Below are 19,374 nucleotides of genomic sequence, written 5' to 3'. Positions count from 1 at the left end.
TAATTCATCATTTTGTTTATTTTACATTTTTACAGTCTTCATGTAACCATGGCGACAACATCACTTTGTTTGACTCGGGTGACCTCAGTGTCACGTGATGGTTACTATGGCAACGTTGCTTTGTTGTCTCGTTAACTAAAATGGATTTTAACAATAAACTACTGTGATCTTGGCGTGTCTGTTAAAGTCCGCTAATGATTAATGATAGCAAACTAACAAAGGTCATGTGACAGTGAGCACAGGCCTGATTGGATGATGATTCATGTTAATTCAAGTTTAGCCTGTTTTATTGTATGGCTTATATTAACTTTGAGTTAATTAAATGTCATGTGTGTGTCTTTTGGCCACATTGACGATACTGACATGTTTTTCTCCTCGTCTTCCAGAATGTTCCAGCAGTTGTCCTCAAAACATCTCTAAGGTGACTACAAATGTCACTTCCTGTGCAGACAGGAAGTGGAGAGTCCGTGACAGCAGAGTTGAGCAAGTATGATGGAAGACAAAGAGCTAAGAAGAAGAAGAAAAAGAAGATGTCTAACTGCTGATGGACAAGATGGCCGACGTGTCTTTCGCCTTGTCGAAGAAGATGGATGCCTCTTTGGCCGCCTTCAGTTTGACGTGAGCCGAGCTTGGAGAACCTTCCGCCGAGTTTTGCTGACACGCTCGGCAGCAGCAGCAGCAACAGTCCATGAAGGCCCGACCCAGCGCCTGCGGACCACAGCACAGCGCCATCTTGCTATCAAATATGGACAAATATGGACACGTCATCTGGACGTCCTCCTACCTTACACATGCAGAGCAGTAGCACGGGCGTGACGGAGGACTTGAGGAACAACAGGAAATGATGTAAGAGCGCCAGCTTAGCCGACGTGTCCTCGGAAACGCTGACTTGCACGTACGCTAGCGTGATGTTGCATACGTGTTGGGGCAGCGCACATACGCCATACACCAGCGCTAACGCTAGCAGCGTGCAGTTGAGCTGCTTCTCCACCTCCTGGTGATGATGACGCTTGTGGCTGGAGGCGAGGTCGTCGTGGTTACGCTGCTTCTGGGCTGAGCTGTCGCTGTGGACGTTTCTAGTGGCCATCTGACAGAGGACGGTGAAGAGGACGGGCAAACAGAAGTAGCAGCCAAACGTCCACCACATGCGACCCTGGGAGCACAACAGTAATCTAATTACTCTCTGTGGTGCCATGTTGTACCCTAGGGCAGCTGCGGGGGGCGTGACCTCACCTGGTGGTACCTGAGCAGCAGCGAGTGCAGGGAGTCGGGCAGGAGGAGGGACAGTGGCGAGGAGGCAGTGATGATGCAGGAGTCCACCAGGTGTCCTGCGGCGCCGATGGAGGCGGTCCTGGTGAGCTGCCACAGGAAGAGCTCAGGGCTGGACAGCAGCAGGGCGGCGAGCCACACTAGCAGCAGCTTGACCAGCACCGAGCGACAGCGCTCCACTCGGCGCGTCTTGGGCTGCGCCGAGCTGGTGGCGGCGTGGAAGCGGTCAATGCCCAGAGCGCAAAGTGTGAAGGACGTGACGCCCAGAGACACCACCTGACAGACGCCATTGTTGACTCATTTTTACATCACATCACATCACCATCACGTTTAGCCTCGCTTAACTCACTGGGTTACCATGGCAACCCACTGTGTGGCCTTTACCACTGACAGGAAACAGGACATGTTTGGCCGCTAGAGGCGCTACGGAGCAGGAGTAGTGATTAGCAAACATGCTAACATAGCACATGAGTAAACATCATAACTTAATGGTTTAGAAAGTGACGGGGGGTGTCTATCACTAGCTGGTAAACTGGTGCTAGCCTCACATGGAAATGGGCTAAACTTTGGTAGAATTAAAGAGTAGATGACCCCTGTAAGCCCCGCCTACCTCCATATAAGGCACCATGCGGCAGGTGACATCGCCCAGGACTCTCCTGTGGGTCAATTCGTTGAGGAGCACCACGGGCAGGCAGAGCACCAGGACCAGGAAATCCCAGAAGGCCATGCTGGCCAGTAGGTAGTTCCAAGATGACCTCATGTAGAAGTTGTTCCACACGATGCACATGACCGCCATGTTGCCCACCACGCCCAGCGCCAGCAGCAGGCAAGTCGCAAGCAAGATGGCGTAGGCGATGTATGAGGCGTGCGTCAGCGGGAAGAATGGGTTGAAGAGTCCGTGGTCTTTGCTGGCGTTCCTCTCGGCATCTGTCCAGTTGGACAGCGAAGTGGCTTGTGGCGGGGTCACAGAGTCGTTCTCGAAGGACTGGCTGAAGGTGGACTGTTGCTCATCCTCGTCGGCGCCGCGGGCCGGGCGGCGGTGCTGGTCCTGGTCTAGATCCAGGACCTCCGGGAGGTTGGGGCTCTTATGCTCACTGAGGGTTCTGCTGGGCGTGAAGAGCTGTGACACCAACACGACCAGAACTACTGTCAACGATGGCGCCATGTTGCTGGTCCACTTCAGTCCTCAAGTCCAGCAGGAAGTTCTCACCAAAAGCTCCTGAAGTGGGAAACTCCTAAAAGTTCTCTTATTGTCAAATCCAGATATGTTCAATGGTCTTCCTCACTCAGCCATCAGTGGTCCAACCAAAACCGGGAGAAAAGTCAGTGCTGCTGCATGGTGGGGGGGGGGACAGGCTGAGGGTCCAAGTCCTTTGAGGGCTGCTCCGTCTGGGATGGAGACAGCAGAGTGACTGGGAGTCCTGGAATTCTGTGGGACAAGCAGCAGCCCAGAAACACATGCACAAGCACCCAATTAAAGGCTGGCTTCTGCTGCCCCCTGCTGCTCATTCAGAGTACAGCTAGCCTCTAATGCAGGGAAACTTTTTTGGCAAAGAGAGCCATGAAAACCACATATTTTAAAATGTATTTCACACCAAATACAACCAAATGTGTGTATTTTTAAGCAAGGCCAACAATTTTAGAATATAATAAGTCTCTGAATGTATTCTCTTTAATAAAGTATTATAAGTTATACTGAAGCTAACCAATAATAAATAAAAAACTTCGTACCATTAATACCATTAATGCGACTTCCGGTGCTGCATGGTTTTGCACCGTACTCCGTATCTTTCTTTCTTTTTGCCATTTTTTTGGCAAAAAGGGTTTGCTCTGCAGAATTAGCTAGCTCGCTATTTGATCAAAGAAAGGAAGACCCTAGTAGGCTACTGCATTATCCAATAAGAATCAAGTTTTGGTGTCTGTGTCACGTTCCCTATTTTTGTATTTTGGCGCGCTGCACTTCCTGCTCTGGGGAAGCTGCAGCCTGTTACGGGCATCGCCTGGACAGCTATGTAGTGGGGGCTTGTATGACCTTTGGCCGGGAGAGGGAGGAGACTGGGTGGTGTGTTCGGAGCGGCTCTCCAGCGGTCGCGTTATCAATAAAAGTTGTCAGAAGCAACACGAGAGATTTTCCTTCTTTGCTGAAGTCAGGTCGCCCTTACCACGGTTCGGAGCTGAAAACCCTGACAGGTTAACACTGGGGGGCTCGTCCGGGATTCAAAGAAGAGGAAACTGAGTCATTTTTTTTTTTTTTTGTTTAACGCAGAAGAGGCGGAGATGTCGACACGAGGCGTGCATGCTAATGCTAGCGGGAGTGGACGTGCTTGGAATGAGGATTACGTGAGCACAAACCCGTTCTTAGTGGACATGATTAAGAGTGGTCGCGCTAACGCTGATAATGTGCACGCCGCCGATGAAGGATTTGCTGGCGCTTTCGCTGGCGACAAAGAAATGACCAGCGCCGTGAACCGAGTGCCTTTTGAAGATGGCGCGGTCCGACGCGCTGCGCGTGCGTATGAGGCGATGTTGCTCACCCCGCCACCTTCCACGAACCCTTTTCTGACACCAGTGAAGCAGCGGTGTGCAACCACAGGTGGGCCAGAGACTTTTGCAAATAGTTTTGAGCGCTGTATGAGTGGCATCAGGGCGTCTACACCTGTGACATGTGCAATTGGGATGATAAATAACGCTAACGCTTGCGCTAACCCTTTCTCCCCCATGGACCGTGAATACTGTGGAGATGAACCAATTAATGTTGATGTCCTTAGAGCGTTTTCCCAGCCAGTGGTGCGCAAATCCCCAAGCACACACAAGCAGCAAGCAGGTGCCCAGGTGGAATTCTGCAATGCAATCCCACCTCGCAGTGCCCCGTCGTTCCCATGTGAGCCGCCTCAACGCTGGGCCCACCACCAGCCCAATGTGAGGGGGGCTAGGATTGCCACTCATGTCCCGTCACGCATGTATGCTGACAGCTGCAAGGGCAGTAGTGATGATGAGCTTTATGAGCCACGGGAGAGAATCCCCACCCTGCGACCAGGCCATTTTGATGGTTCCGGATCTTGGCGAGACTTCTTACACAAATTTGAGAGCTGCGCCCAAGCGAATCACTGGTCAGCCAACACAAAGGCGGTCCAACTGAAATTCAGTCTGTCAGGACCGGCTGGCGCCATCGTCCACAAGAACCCCCGGTCATCCAGATGGAGCTACAACCAGATCATAGACGAAGTGGAAGCCGCTTATGGGCCACGCTCTCAGCATGCAGCTGCAGTTGGCATCGAGCTGCGACAGAGGCGTAGAGGACCTGGCGAAGCGCTTCACAGCCTCCGAGATGACATCTACGAGAAGGTGTCTATTGTGTATGCTGATCGCACTGAGTTGGAGCAGGAAGCTGTCGGTGTGGAGGTCTTCACCAACGCCTTGGCAGACGCTGTACTGGTGCAGCGACTTTTGGAGGAACGGCCGAGCTCTCTGGCGGAAGCTTTCGAGATAGCTCGCCGGTACGAGACGACACGAGAGGCCGCCAGAGCTGTGACCCAGACAGCACGAGTGAGCCAGTACGTCCGAGCGGACGGGCGAAATAGAACAGCAGTCGTACGGGAGAACAACGGTCCGACAGCAGGTGAGGAGCCAGTGGGGGTAGCTGACCATTCTTCCACCCAACAAGAGAGAGCGCCGAAAGCATCCCGCACCCGGTCAGCCAGCGGACGCAGAGGGGTGACTGTGAACCGGAGAGATGTTATTTGTCACAACTGTAGTGGTGTGGGACATTTACAGAGGAACTGCCCTTCACCCCGCCAACTCCAACAAAGGGTCCCAGGTGTCGACACGTCCTCACACCCAGTTTCAGATACTGTTGTCATGGTTAGTCGGGACACAGAGGAAATGAGTGCCTCAATAACTATACACGGGGTGGGAATGCGGGCTTTGCTAGATTCCGGTGCTCGGAGGAACGTGTTACCACTCCCGCTATTTGACTCTATGCCCCCTGAGCGTAAACCTCAGCTGCGGTCGTCAGGAGTCAGGGTCCTGCAGGGCATTGGTCCTGGTAGTATAGCCGTATTAGGGGAGGCCGACTTACCGGTACGGGTGGGAAGCAGAGTTGTTAATGTAAATTTTGTCGTGGCAGACACCGCTAATGGGACTGAAGTTATTCTCGGTCATCCTTTCCTTCAGCAGGCTCATGCCCAGTTAGATTATGGGCGTAGGGAAGCAGTTATTTTTGGTGAAAGAGTGCCACGTTTCGATTCCAGTTGTGCAGCCCAAACCCATATTGCTCGAGTAGCTCGAACAACGCTATTGGAGCCCGGTCGTGAATATGTGATACCAGTGGCAGTGGGTCGTCGTCGTGTCATTGTGGAAGACGTGATGTTAAGCCCAGCTAAAAGTTTTGTTGAGAAGCACCGGGTTCTGGTGGCTCGTGTTGTGGTGCGGCCGCAAGACTCTACCACCGTACCCATGAGAGTCTTTAACCCAGGTAATGAGTCACTTACCGTAAAAAGAGGGGCAGTGGCAGGGATCCTGCAGCCAGCCGAGGTGTTGGAGAAGGCCATGCCCGAGGAATCAAGCCCCTGTGCCGGGTCCCACAGCAGCCCTCCAGGAGTACCCAGTCATCTACAAGCCTTGTACTCGGAGAGCTGCGGCAACCTCTCCGAGCATGACCGGGCCGGTTTGGTTAGGTTGTTGCAGACCCATGGTGATGTTTTCTCCGTGGGGCCCAATGATGTAGGCCGTATGAAAGTGGTGCAACATGACATCTTGCTGACCCCAGGGCCCCCTGTCAAACTACCTCCGCGTAGAATGTCCCGCGAAAAACAGGCCGCCGCAGACCAACAATTGCAGCAGAGTCTCACAGCTGGGGTTGCAAAAGCCAGTAACAGTAGTTGGGCTGCACCGATTGTAATGGTAAGGAAGAAGGATGGGTCTGCGCGCATGTGCGTGGACTATCGATCTTTGAATGAGCGAACTATCAAGGATGCGTATCCTCTGCCCCGTATTCAGGACACCCTGGACACTTTGTCCACGGCCAAGTACTTTAGTACCCTCGACTTAACCTCTGGGTACTGGCAGGTGGAAATGACCCCGAGGGCTCGCAAGGCGGCAGCTTTTTGCACGAGAAATGGGCTCTTTGAGTGGAATGTGATGCCGTTCGGCCTCTGCAACGCGCCGGCCACCTTCCAGCGGTTGATGGACCGGGTGCTGGCTGGGTTGCAGTGGGAGACCTGTCTGGTCTACTTGGATGATATCATTGTGCTGGGAAAAGACTGCCCTGAAATGTTGGAACGGCTGCGTCAGGTGTTCAGCAGGTTGCGCCAAGCTAACCTTAAGTTGAAGCCCTCCAAATGTTGTCTTTTCCGGCAGGAAGTATCTTACTTGGGTCATGTTGTTTCTGAAAAAGGGGTTGCTACGGATCCTCAAAAGATCCAGAAGGTGGTGGAATGGCCCACGCCAAGAAATGTCTCTGAGGTGCGGCAGTTTATTGGTTTGGCTTCGTATTACCGGCGTTTTGTTGAGGATTTCGCCACAGTAGCTAGGCCTCTACATGAGCTAACCAAAAAGTATGCACGGTTTTATTGGACAACTGAGTGTCAGGAGGCATTTGAGGAACTAAAGAGGCGCTTGGTCTCAGCACCTATCCTCGGCTACCCCCTTGACAGTGGCGAAATGCTCCTCGATACTGATGCTAGTGATTGGGGAATTGGAGCAGTCCTCTCTCAAGTCCAAGGTGGGGAGGAGAGAGTCTTGGCCTATGGAAGTAGACGGCTGTCTGCCACTGAGCAAAACTATTGTGCTACTAGACGTGAGCTGTTGGCGGTAGTGGAGTTCACTTCCCATTTCCGTCAATATTTGCTAGGGCGACCTTTGACGGTCCGAACGGACCACAGCAGTCTGCGTTGGTTGACCAGGTTTAAGGAACCTGAAGGTCAGTTGGCCCGGTGGTTAGAGAAGCTAGCGGAGTATGATTTTCAAGTACTATATCGGCCGGGTAAGCACCACCAGAATGCAGACGCTCTCTCCAGAAGGCCCTGCCGGGAGTCTTGTCCCTGTAATATGCGTGAACCTTGTGGTGGGGAGAAGCATCAAGATAAGGCAGTGCAGTGTAGTTTAGCGGGAACCGTGAATGACGTGGTGTGGCCACAGCTTGGAGTAGTGGGGGTTGTTGAAGTTAGCTATGATAAGACGTCTCCCAAAACAAACACCGTATTGCCATGTACTTCCCCTTGCGTTGATGGTCACGATCAATCAGGTCCCGGGGTCCACCGTGTGGGGGAGCAGTCACCCGACACCCTGTTCCGCGGTTGGACCCCGGAGCAAGTGGTGGATGCACAGAAGACAGACCTAGATATTGGGCCATTGACACAGTGGTTGGAAGGGGGAAGCAGTCGGCCACCATGGGCTGAATTAGCTCACCTTAGCTCAGCCACCAAGGCCTATTGGGCGCAATGGAAAAGACTGTATCAGACAGAAGGAGTTGTGATGAGGCGATATTATTGCTATGAGGGGAAAGAGTTCTATCCCCAGATTCTGCTACCCCGCGCATTCCGTAATGACATTATGGGGCAAATGCATGACGGCCCTGTTGGAGGGCATTTTGGGGTAGAAAAGACACTGGCCAGGCTACAGACTAGATTTTACTGGTACAACATGAAAGACGATGTTACTATGTGGTGCCGAACCTGTACCAGCTGTGCCGCCAAGGGTCGGCCCAAAAAGACACCCCAAGCGGCCATGGGAACTGTGAGGGTGGGTTCCCCTATGGAACGGGTGGCAGTTGATTTGATGGGCCCCTTAAATGAGACAGAGCGGCACAACCGTTACATATTGGTAGTACAAGATTACTTCAGTAAGTGGGTGGAGGCCTACCCGCTACCCGATGAACAAGCAGTGACTGTTGCGGAACGAATTGCAGCTGAGTGGGTGTGTAGGTATGGTGCTCCTCATAGTCTACACAGTGACCAAGGCACCAACTTCGAGTCAGCGGTGTTCCAGGAGATGTGTGGACTGCTAGGAATTGAGAAGACACACACCACTGCATTTCGGCCCCAGTCAGATGGTCAAGTGGAGCGCTTTAATGCCACCTTGCAGAAAATATTGGCCGCCACTGCTGAGCGCTGCCATTGGGACTGGGATTTGATGATCCCTTATGCCGTTATGGCATATCGAGCCACCCGCCACAGTTCCACGGGCCTCACCCCAAACATGATGCTCTTTGGGAAAGAAATAACTGAGCCTGTTGACTTGGTTGTTGGACTGCCCCCGGACGGTGGCAATGTTCACACACTCCCTGAGTACGTCATGCAGCTCAGAGAGCGTTTGGAGCTTTCTCATCAACTAGCTCGGGAAGCACTTGGAAGATCCGTTGAACGAGCTAAAAGGCAATATGACAAGAATATATGCCAAACACAATACAAAATCGCTGACGCAGTTTGGTACCTCATCAAGGGGACTAAGAGAGTGAGGAATAAAGTCCGGAAATTCTTACCCTCCTACGAGGGCCCATACTTTGTGGTGGGTGTGCTGGACGACATGGTCTATCGGATCAAAAGATGTCCAAGATCGACGGCCAAGGTGGTGCATCATGACAAGTTAAAGCCCTACAATTCCCGGACGCCATTGGACAACTCTTGGGCCCATAAAGACGCGGACGCCTGGTCGCCGGTGGAGGTGCCACCCCCTTTGCTTGACACAGATTCCACAGTTCCTGATCTCGGGTCCGTCGACCTGTGGGATACGCCACCAGACGTCGGGGAAACCTCAGCAGCCAGGGCTGCACCGGGCTCTCACCTAGATTTGTCGTCACTGGTGGCGGGGAATGGTGGCCAGTCTCCAGCTCCCCTGACAAAGACGTTGACCCCGCGCCCCCCCGACCAGCAAGTCGGACAGCCTCCTGCGACCCCCATGCTGGCACGAAGGGGCCGGAGGGCCCGCAGGCCACCCAGCTGGCTTGGGGATTGGGTTCGCCTGTCCACCTAAGTGTATATATAGCCTGAGGAGGGGTGTAGGCGGATCGCTGCCCCCCTCAGAGGAAAAGAGTTCCTGAGGGATGTTGCATTTGCACTTTGTTGAAAGGCATGTTTAAAAAAAAAAAAAAAAAAAGAATGTAAGTTGTGATTGAAATGCCTTTGTCTTGCATTCTTTGTTGTGTGCACACCTAAGACCACTCAGTGTACGTATATGTTCTCTCCTTTTTGAAGTATTGTAAAAGGAATAGATAAGCAACACATGCTATGGACAAGTTAGGGACTTTTCCTTTGCCTTTCTATTTTCATTGTATGGTTATTTCCAGGGTTGTGAAAAGATGGATGGTTTTAGGGAAGTGTATAAATACAGGTGATGCTAAAGTGTCCTGGAGTATGTTAAGGGACTAATCATCATCCAGAGTGGGGGTAGTGTTACGGGCATCGCCTGGACAGCTATGTAGTGGGGGCTTGTATGACCTTTGGCCGGGAGAGGGAGGAGACTGGGTGGTGTGTTCGGAGCGGCTCTCCAGCGGTCGCGTTATCAATAAAAGTTGTCAGAAGCAACACGAGAGATTTTCCTTCTTTGCTGAAGTCAGGTCGCCCTTACCACGGTTCGGAGCTGAAAACCCTGACAGGTTAACAAGCCGCTTCACCCCAGTGGTATGTTGCACAGCTGGCCACAATTACAATTAGTGTTGTTTAAAAGCTGTCGTCTCATGTACGGCGCTGCTTCATTGTTCCTTTGCTCTTCGCCCGTGCGGTCTATACTACCTCTGACTTCAAGTATATTTTTTTTGTTGCTTAATTAAAAGACTTGTATTTTTCCCGTCGCTGCCTGTCTCTGCATACTGGGGGTCAAGCACTCGACAGCTCCACAGCCAGAACGCGACAGTCTGACCCGGAAAATATAGGGCTGGCATTGGCTCTGGCCATCCGCACTGCGCTAGAAAATGGAAGGATGGATTAAAATGCATACGAAAGTTTTATATTTTCAACGTTATTTACAGCACTGTGATGTTTTACTTTAAAATGTCAGTGAAGAAATTAAAATAAATACATTTTATGGCGTTAAGAAATGTCTGAGCGCCAGATGCAGTCATCAAAAGAGCCACATCTGGCCCCTGAACCATAGGTTCTGTACCCCTGCTCTAATATAAGCATGTTGCACTACAAGGTGGCAGTGTGTTGTTTACTCATGCAGCTAAATAAGGTGGTCAAAATATTAGAAACAGCCCTCATATTGGTACAGCAGTGGTTCCCAAACTTTTTAGTCGCGTATCCTTTCAGACATTTGACCTGAAGCCATGCACCCCCTACTCCTGCACACGTAAAAACATAAACCTTTTTATCTTAATTAACTTTAAATAGTCAACATAATTAATTATTAATTATTTGGGTCAAAATGTGTATTTTGCATGGTCACATGAGCACTGATAAACAGATCATTTATTCCAGTCTGTTGGCATCCTTCCGTATTGAGCTTCATTTTTTTTTGTTCACTCACGATGGCTATGGTTTAAGTCTGCATATTAATTAATACCAAATTGCAGGGGAAAGTCTAACAGTCACGACCAAGTACCTAAGATGCGTACAAAAATGCGTAAAACCAAAGATAAAGCCTCATTTTTGGGGGAAATCCCCACTCACAGTGACAGGTTTTCACCGCTATAAATGAAATCTCCAAGTTTAAACACTCTTAATGCACAAAATAACCACCAAACTTACTTATTTGCTCATATAATACACACAGAGCAATGAACGACTTCATGCACTGTCTGGTTTCTGCTGCGTTTCTCTCTCGCCGTGAGGCGTTCAGGCACACTCGTAATTGTGAGTGTTACGCGCTAATTGTTTTTCATTTTTATTCACGTACCCCCATCACGATTTGTACCCCACTTTGGGAACCTACAGTCATGGAAACACTTATTGGAGCACCCTTGTTTCTTCAGTTTATTGATCTGTTGTAATGCCTGGTACAATTAAAGGTACATTTGTTTGGACAAATACAATGACGATAACAAATATAGCTCATAATAATTGTTTAATTTAAGAGTTGATATCTAGCAACTTCCTTGGTTTTCTTGATAATATTCAAATTCACTTAAATTCTTACATTTACAGCTATAGCATTGTACTGCCAAAAAATTAACTGTTATGAGCTGTTTTGTTTTCATTGTGAAAACAAACAAAGGTACCTGAAGGAGCAAGGGTGGTCTTATCATTTTTCCATGACTCTAGGTGGTACAGCACACAATACAAAACACGTTGTTACATTAATCAACCAAAAGTGAACAGTAGTATTTTTGTAAAGGCATTTTTTTTTTATGTTGAAGCTATTAGATGGTGTACCTAATGAAGACCACCGAGTGCCGTTTTATTGTCGGCGCGCCACCTCATCTTTCTGCCACCAGAGGTCAGTGTTTATCTGTCTGAGATCAGGGACCACAAAGAGGTCATCACTTCAACGCACAAACACATTGCTGTGCACTTTAGCATCCCTCAAACAACCAAGAAGCAGTGTTGTTGTCCCATGATGCACTGCTGCTGAAACAAACAGACCCAGACCTATTATTAGATCACTGTAAGATGACTCATTGTAAGGACTCCAGATTGCAATGTGCTTGTAAATGTATGAACATAGACCAATGGCAGCATTGTAATTCCTCCCATGTGACAGGAGTCAGACAAATGCTGATATAGGGACAAATGTGTGTCCTGTGGAGGAGGTGTGGTCTGAACAGGAAGTAAGTTGTGTCAACCAATGGAGATGCGTTGTGACCATGATGTTATGAAACATGTTTTAATTGATTGTTTGACTTCATACTTCATACTTCATACTTCATACGGGACACCAGGAAAATCTATTGATGTTAAAAAGTTGTTGTGTTGTGCTAGCCGGTAGCCTTGCAAGCTAAGTGCCTTGAAGTCATTTGATCTTTGACTTTCTCGGATGTTAAATAAATCCTCTCCTGGTGTTTCCATAAGAGCATCAGCTGCTGTGATTGGCAGGTGGCAGGCCATGCATGGCGCTCTTCGTGCACGCTTCCATATATGCACATAGTCTCTCCCTCTCTCTCTCACACACACACACACACACACAAACCTTACGGTGGGGGGGGGGGGGGTGTAAGTGGAAAATGTTGGAGCGTGAAAATTACATCTTTCTGTCAAATCCTGCTTAAATCCTCCCAAGCTGCTGGCCTTCTTGGCTTCATGACGAGCGTGCACAATGCTACTTTGACCTTGAAAGGAAATTTCCTCGTGACCTCTGATTAAACTTGAATTAACAATCATCATTCATAAACATAGCACCCTCCTGGGGTCCTAAAGTGGCATTGTTTTTTACCACTGTTGATAGTGCTTAACGTTTTTTACATTAGCGCGACAGTTAATAATGTCTGTCTTTCATGTGTAAGATGACTTCTTACTGTCTTGCTGTTGCTAGGAATACTTCCATCTGTGAAGAAGACTTTGGACGGACCCCGTTAAAGTAATGCTCTTTTGTGAAGCCTCCTGATTTAGAGTTGTTTTTTTTCTTTGAAAAGAGTCCACAATGTGTGTCTTACACACACACGCACACACACACACACACACACACACACACACACACACACAGATGTGTGTTCACTAACAATCACACTGTTGGACTGTTTGCTGCATTGCCATGGCACCCTCACACACGCGCACACAGTACTTTACATGCACTGACTAGAATACTAATTGTCATGTTGTTGTTGTTTGTGCATGAATTCAAATAAAATTAAGTTTGAACTTACTAATTAAATTAAATTAAATGACAAACAAAATAGTTTTAAATTATCTATTAAATTATAATTTATGGGATGTCATTATGAAGCGGCATTGTAAATGGATGGACGTCATTGCCCTCACTACATCATGTTTGTTGTCACAACTCTGCACAGAAGTACTTGATCTTCTCCACTCTTTGCTTTCATGTCGGCAATAGCATAAAGGTCAAAGGTCAAGGTCTCAGCAATGTCGAACACCCCAAAGATGTCATTTCCCCTGCCATTTTTATGCAATGATCTCCACACTTGGTGGACGCATATGAGGTAGATAGCGCAGCCTTTTTGGTAGCAGTTGACCTCAGTATGATCACCTGAGGTAAGACTCACTAGTAAGAAGGTGAAATGTCAAATCAGTTAATAACCTAACTATTGCTTTCACTAGCTGTTGTCTGGGCTTTTATTCTGAAAGGATGCCACAGAGTAACCTAGTCACATTAACTCCCGCTGTGTGTATGTGGGATCCATTGATCGGTTTTACTGGTGTGTGTCATCCTGGCTCCTGCTGCTTTAACAACTCAGACAGGAAATACAGTACACACACTTGCACACGTACATGCACACAGTGTGCAGTGTGTGTGCGTGTATGTCTCACTTGTAGACTCGAGCTGGTGGGTGGTGATTGGCAGCCAGGCATCCCAGCATGCCACGCCCACATGTTCGACACACAAGTCAGATGCAGCTGGAAGGTAATCTATGGTGGGTGTGATGGCACGTTGAAAACCCTGTGGTTGTACAACGTGGACCTCTAGCAAACATTTTGTGAGAAGTACGCCTTGAAAGTGGGGGATGTAACCATAGAACGGGAAATGGAAGTAATTAGGTTCTGGCTGCTCAGTACAAAATGAGTGATACTTCATTAAAGATCAATTATTGACTAAAATTACTTTGACCAAGCAGAGCCTAATGTTAGGTTAATCGGCGATTCTAAGTTGTCCATCGGTATGAATGTGAGTGTCAATGGTTGTTTGTCTATATGTGCCCTGCGATTGGCTGGCGACCAGTCCTGGCTGTACCCCGCTTCTCGCCCAAAGTCAGCTGGGATAGGCTCCAGCATACCCCCGCGAATACCCTAATTAGGAGAAGCGGCATAGAAAATGGATTAATGGATCTTAAACATTTAAGTGTGATGCAAACATGCAAAAAATACAAGAAATCAGGAAGGAGACAAACACTTTTTCACACCACTGTAGCTCAATGCCTAGCGTTTTCGACCCTCATTCGGTAGACTGTGGTTCAAACCCCAGCCGCGTGCAGGGGCGGATCAGATGGGTTACAGTGACAAACTGGTGTTGGTGAGTGTCACTTTATTAAAAGTACATAGCAACATAAACACAATGTGACAACTATGTCCAATATGTTTAAGACACCACTAGGTAACAGCATCAATGCTCACATTTCCCGCTGTACAATCAATTTAGAACTATTTAAATATTTTAAAATGTCAACAACTTGTTTTCCGTTGAACAGAACAAGTTGATTTGTTCCATTGTAGTGTGCTTCACTTCTTTATACACTTACGTATACATTGCCTGATGGTCACAGTCTAGAACAGATTGTTTCTACTTCCATTATTTCCTATGGGGGAAAGTTGTTTCTAGACGACGAAAAAACGTCTGTGAAGCAGCTACCAGGAGATTCCACTGTAATTGGGTCAAATATAAGCACCGCCCCCTCCCGCGCACCTACACAGACTTCAGGTGAAGCTTCCGGGTTTGGAGCGAAAGGCGCCTTAGAGTGAAAACAACAAATGTTTTGTTTAGACGCAGTCGAACGGGCGTGTGCACGTCCAGCACATGCACAGTGTGCGCGCGCGGGCGCGCGTTTGTCTTATCAACACCTCGCTAACTTCCTGCTTGGAGCAGCCTCAAGGCGGGTAGAGGGAGGAGTCAGTGTTCACTCTGCATAGTGCAAGACTCAAACACTAAACATTAAGCATGAAGCCGGCACGGCAGCGCGCATCTTGAACAACTTTGTGGAGAAGCTGCAAGTTGTTGTAGTGTTGCTGTTTCAGCATGTCGGACAGTGCGTCCAGTTTCCTGCATATTGGAGACCTAGTGTCTCTGTACGCCGAAGGCACGGTCAATGGCTTCATCAGCACCCTGGGGTGAGCGCGCGCGCACACACACGCACACTTGACAGCTTCTGTGAAAGCTGTTACACTTTAGAGTTGTATTTTAAACAAGTTTTAACTGTGTTTTCTTTCCATGCATTCAGTAATGAAATACATCATTATTTTGTGTTGATAAAGTAACATCATCATGAAAAATGCGTTTAAATTTAGTCACATGGTCAAAGTGGGCGGGTGTAGTATTTTTAATAAGTACATTACTGTAAATAACTTTTATTTGCTCATCAACTTTATGGGTTTTACAAAAGTCATTTGTAAATTTGTGTTGTGATTGTGTCTCTTGTTCAGGCTTCTTCAGTGTGTTAGTCAGCCACAGCGCTACCTGCTGCTATGGCATGCAATGGACAGCCTGTCTTTATTTTCCAGGCTGAAGTGGTGACTGTTTTTAAAATACTGTACTTGTAATGTAGTTAGTCCCATTAGAGATGATGTTGTCATGTTGGAATAGTTGGTAAAAACATAATTTACAGGAGACTTTGGTGTTGGCTTGAGCGGCCATCTTGGAGAAGACGATGCGTAGGTAGTACGATTAGCCTAGCTACTAGCACTCTCTAGTGTATGTCAATAGACAGCCTGTCTTTCCGTTATTTTCCACTCTGAAGTGGCGACTCATGTTAGAGATGACACTGTCATGTTGGAATAGTTAGTCAAAAAAAATCTTGGAGAAGACGATACGTAGATAGTACGATTAGCCTAGCTACTCGCACTTTCTAGTGTATGTCAATAGACAGCCTGTCTTTCCGTTATTTTCCACTCTGAAGTGGCGACTCATGTTAGAGATGACGCTGTCATGTTGGAATAGTTAGTCAAAAAAAAATAACGAGAGACGGGTGTTAAAGGTATATTTTGGATTTTTTGACATGAAGTTGCATGACATGCCATCAGCAGTAGACTATATTAACAGTGACTTACCGCCCCATTTGGTCCATTGAGTCCAGTTCTGGTCGGATTTCCGTGACGAGGAACGTAGTTCTGCTTAGTTGCTGGGTCATTTACGTAAAGAGTTTGGCTTCTCAAAACAATATGCGTTCAAAAGAGTAATACATTTGCATCATAAAAATGCCTCCTCCAAAAAAATCAGACCTCACAAATCACTAAGTGTTATATTTGTCTCCCACCGTGTACCTGCACACTGTCGCCTCTCCATTCGTGTGTATGTGAAGATGCTCGCACCTTCATCCGCAACAGAGCACCGCGGTCATCTTGTTTATGTGTTTAAAAGATGCGAGCGTCTTCATTACATACACACGAATGGAGAGGCGACAGAGCGCAGGGGCACGGCGTGAGACAAATGTAAAGCCGAGCAATTTGTGAGGTCTGATTTTTTTTTTTTGGAGGAGGCATTTTTAGGATGTAAATGTATTACTCTTTTGAACGCATATTGTTTTGAGAAGCCAAACTCTTTACTTAAATGACCCAGCAACTAAGCAGAACTACGTTCCTCGTCATGGAAATCCGACCAGGACTGGACTCAAGGGACCAAATGGGGGGGGTAAGTCACTGTTGAAATAGTCCACTGCTGATGGGGATGTCATACAACCTCATGTCAAAAAATCTGAACTATGCCTTGAAGAGAACATGAGCGGCCATCTTGGAGAGGCGGCTAGCTGGATTGTGTGATTAGCTGCTAGTGCTTCCTACTGCATGTAATGGACAGCTTGATTTTTCACCCAAGTGACGAATTTGTTTTACAAAAAAAACCTTGTTTTGCAGTTTGTCACATTAGTGATGGTCTTGTGATGTTGGAATAGTTAGTAGAAAATAACTTGGTGCTGTTAAGAACAGCGGCCATCTTGGAGAGGAGGCTAGCTAATTAGCATGATCAAAGTGGGTAGGTGTAGTGTTTTTAAGAAGTATATTTTTGTAAATAACTTTTATTCACACATTAACTTTATGGATTTTACAAAAGTAATGTGTAAATTTGTGTTGTGGTTGTGTCTTTTGTTCAGGCTTCTTACAGCGTGCTAGTCAGTCACAGCGCTACCTGCTGCTATGGTATGCAATGGACAGCCAGTCTTTCCATTATTATTTCCACTCCGCGACTGTTTTTGAAATACTTGTAGTGTAGTTAGTCATGTTAGAGATTATGTTGTCGTAGCTAGTAAAAAAATAACGAGAGACTTTGTGTTGAGGAGGACTTGAGTGGCCATCTTGGAGAGGGTACCTTGTTAGCATGATTAACCTGGATACGAGTGCTGTCTAGTGTATGCAATGAACAGCTTGTCTTAATGGAATAAATACTGTGGTGTGAAAAAGTGTTTGCCCCCTTCCTGAGTTCTTATTTTTTTGTCACACTTAAATGTCTCAGATCATCAAACAAATTTAAATATTAGTCAATTACAACACAAGTGAACACAAAATGCAATTTTTAAATGACAGCTTTTATTATTAAGGGAGAAAAAACTCCAAAACTACATGGCCATGGCCCAGTCTTTAAACAGTTATAAAGCCATTTCTAAAGCTTTAGGACTCCAGCGGACCATAGTGAGAGCCGTTCTCCACAAATGGCAAAAACATGCCAGATTTGGCCGCTGAAGACCAGGTCGCCTAGGCGCCCGCCCTCGACCACCACCCAAAGCACAATGCACCGGACCCTTATGCTTGTCTGAGCCCGGCCGGGCCCCACGGGTGAGAGCCCAACCACCAGGCGCTCGCCTGCGAGCCCCTCCCCCAGCCTGGCTCCAGGGTGAGGCCCCGGTATCCCACGTCCGGGTGAGGTGCGATCTCTCCTCATGTGTTTGTTCATAAAGGTCTTCTGAATCACTCTTGGTCTGGCCCGTCACCTCGGACCTGTTTGCCTTGGGAGACCCTACTAGGGGCATATAGCCCCAGACAACATAGCTCCTGGGATCACTCGGGCACACAAACCCCTTCACCACGGTAAGCTGGTGATTCACGGATGATGGCTTGCTTGCCAGTTAAGGTCAGTGTTCATGACTCCACCATAAGAAAGACACTGGGCAAAAACAGCCCATGTGGCAGAGTTCCAAGACGAAAATAAGTGCTGAACAAAAAGAACATTAAGACCTCTGAGGTCTGACGAGACAAAAGTTGAACTTTTTGGGAGTTGTGTGTCCCATTACATCTGGCATAAAAGTAGCACCGCATTTCAGAAAAAGATCATCATACCAGCAGTAAAATATGGTGGTGGTAGTGTGATGGTCTGGGGCTGTTTTGCTGCTTCAGGACCTGGAAGACTTGCTTTGATAGATGGAACCATGAATTCTGCTGTCTACCAAGAAAATCTTGAAGGAGAATGTCGGGCCATCTGTTGGTGACCTCAAGCTGAAACCAACAATGATCCAAAACACAGCAGCAAGTCCACCTCTGAATGGCTGAAGAAAAACAAAATGAAGACTTTGGAGTGGCCTAGTCAAAGTCCTGACCTGAATCCTATTGAGATGCTGTGGCATGACCTTAAAAAGGCGCTTCATGCTGGAAAACCCTCCAATGTGGCTGAATTACAACAAATCTGTAAAGATGAGTGGGCCAAAATTCCTCCACAGCGCTGTAAGAGACTCATTGCAAGTTATCACAAACGCTTCATCGCAGTTGCTGCTGCTAAGGGTGGCCCAACCAGTTATTAGGTGTAAGGGGGGCAATCACTTTTTCACACATGGCCATGTAGGTTTGGATTTTTTGTTTCCCTTTAATAATAAAAAGTTTCATTTAAAAACTGCATTTTGTGTTCAGTTGTGTTGTCATTGACTAATATTTAAATATGTTTGATGATCTGAAACATTTAAGTGTGACAAACATGTAAAAAAAAAAAAGAAATCAGGAAGGGGGCAAACACTTTTTCACACCGCTGTATATACACTCCCCTCCAAAAGTTTCACTTGTTGGTGATTGTTGACTGTTAGTGCTTGCCGGTTTCTTCTTTGTTGGTGTTTGGCGCTATTTCTTTTGGTAAAGTGGGCATTGAAACTAGGAATTGAATTAAATTTATTTGAACGTTCCCGGGAGAATTGCAGTGTTAGTCCAGATTCCCATCGATGCTCGAGACTCGATGCCCAACCCAACTGCACACACATGTTGCTGTCACGCTGTCCATTGTCCACAACAGCAACACATCACTTCCTCTTTATCAACTAATCAAGGTCACAGATAGTGAGGCGCATTTACAAACAGCAGAATTCTGAACATCACAAGCAGCAACATGAGCAGGTCATTGACTGCTGGTTCTGCAGTGACAGTTATGACAGTTTGT

General features: G+C 47.5%; 2 protein-coding genes across 3 annotated transcripts in view; one reads left to right on the top strand and one right to left on the bottom strand.

The window, feature by feature from the left end:
* On the bottom strand, window positions 1-2,692 carry gpr37l1b (G protein-coupled receptor 37 like 1b). Its single transcript, XM_054782634.1, has 4 exons — window positions 1,880-2,692; window positions 1,234-1,545; window positions 785-1,153; window positions 1-708 (listed from the first exon to the last, which is right to left on the bottom strand). The coding sequence occupies exons 1-4, from the start codon at window positions 2,432-2,434 to the stop codon at window positions 535-537; spliced, it is 1,410 nt and encodes a 469-aa protein (XP_054638609.1). The 5' UTR covers window positions 2,435-2,692; the 3' UTR covers window positions 1-534.
* Window positions 2,693-14,741: 12,049 nt separating this feature from the next.
* itpr3 (inositol 1,4,5-trisphosphate receptor, type 3) overlaps window positions 14,742-19,374 on the top strand; it is a 39,493-nt gene continuing 34,860 nt past the window's right edge. Inside the window, exon 1 of one of the 2 annotated variants that reach the window (XM_054772959.1) lies at window positions 14,742-15,140. In XM_054772959.1, the coding sequence (XP_054628934.1) occupies window positions 15,049-15,140 (92 nt within the window). In that variant the 5' untranslated portion in view covers window positions 14,742-15,048. The remainder of the gene's footprint in view (window positions 15,141-19,374) is intronic. The other variant, XM_054772966.1, reaches the window with a different exon arrangement.

Source organism: Dunckerocampus dactyliophorus, chromosome 1 (genome assembly GCF_027744805.1).
Source record: "Dunckerocampus dactyliophorus isolate RoL2022-P2 chromosome 1, RoL_Ddac_1.1, whole genome shotgun sequence".
Lineage (NCBI taxonomy): Eukaryota > Metazoa > Chordata > Actinopteri > Syngnathiformes > Syngnathidae > Dunckerocampus > Dunckerocampus dactyliophorus.
The sequence above is the reverse complement of the archived record's forward strand: the minus strand, read 5'-3'. Positions and strand labels throughout refer to the sequence as shown.

Bases quoted from the DNA above. Each gene is read 5' to 3' on its own strand.
- gpr37l1b (XM_054782634.1), bottom strand. From the start codon at position 2,434: ATGGCGCCATCGTTGACAGTAGTTCTGGTCGTGTTGGTGTCACAGCTC. The intron at 1,546-1,879 runs GTAGGCGGGGCT...GGCGTCTGTCAG, and splicing joins GCATGGTGCCTTATATGGAG to GTGGTGTCTCTGGGCGTCAC. The intron at 709-784 runs GTAGGAGGACGT...TGTGGTCCGCAG, and splicing joins TACTGCTCTGCATGTGTAAG to GCGCTGGGTCGGGCCTTCAT.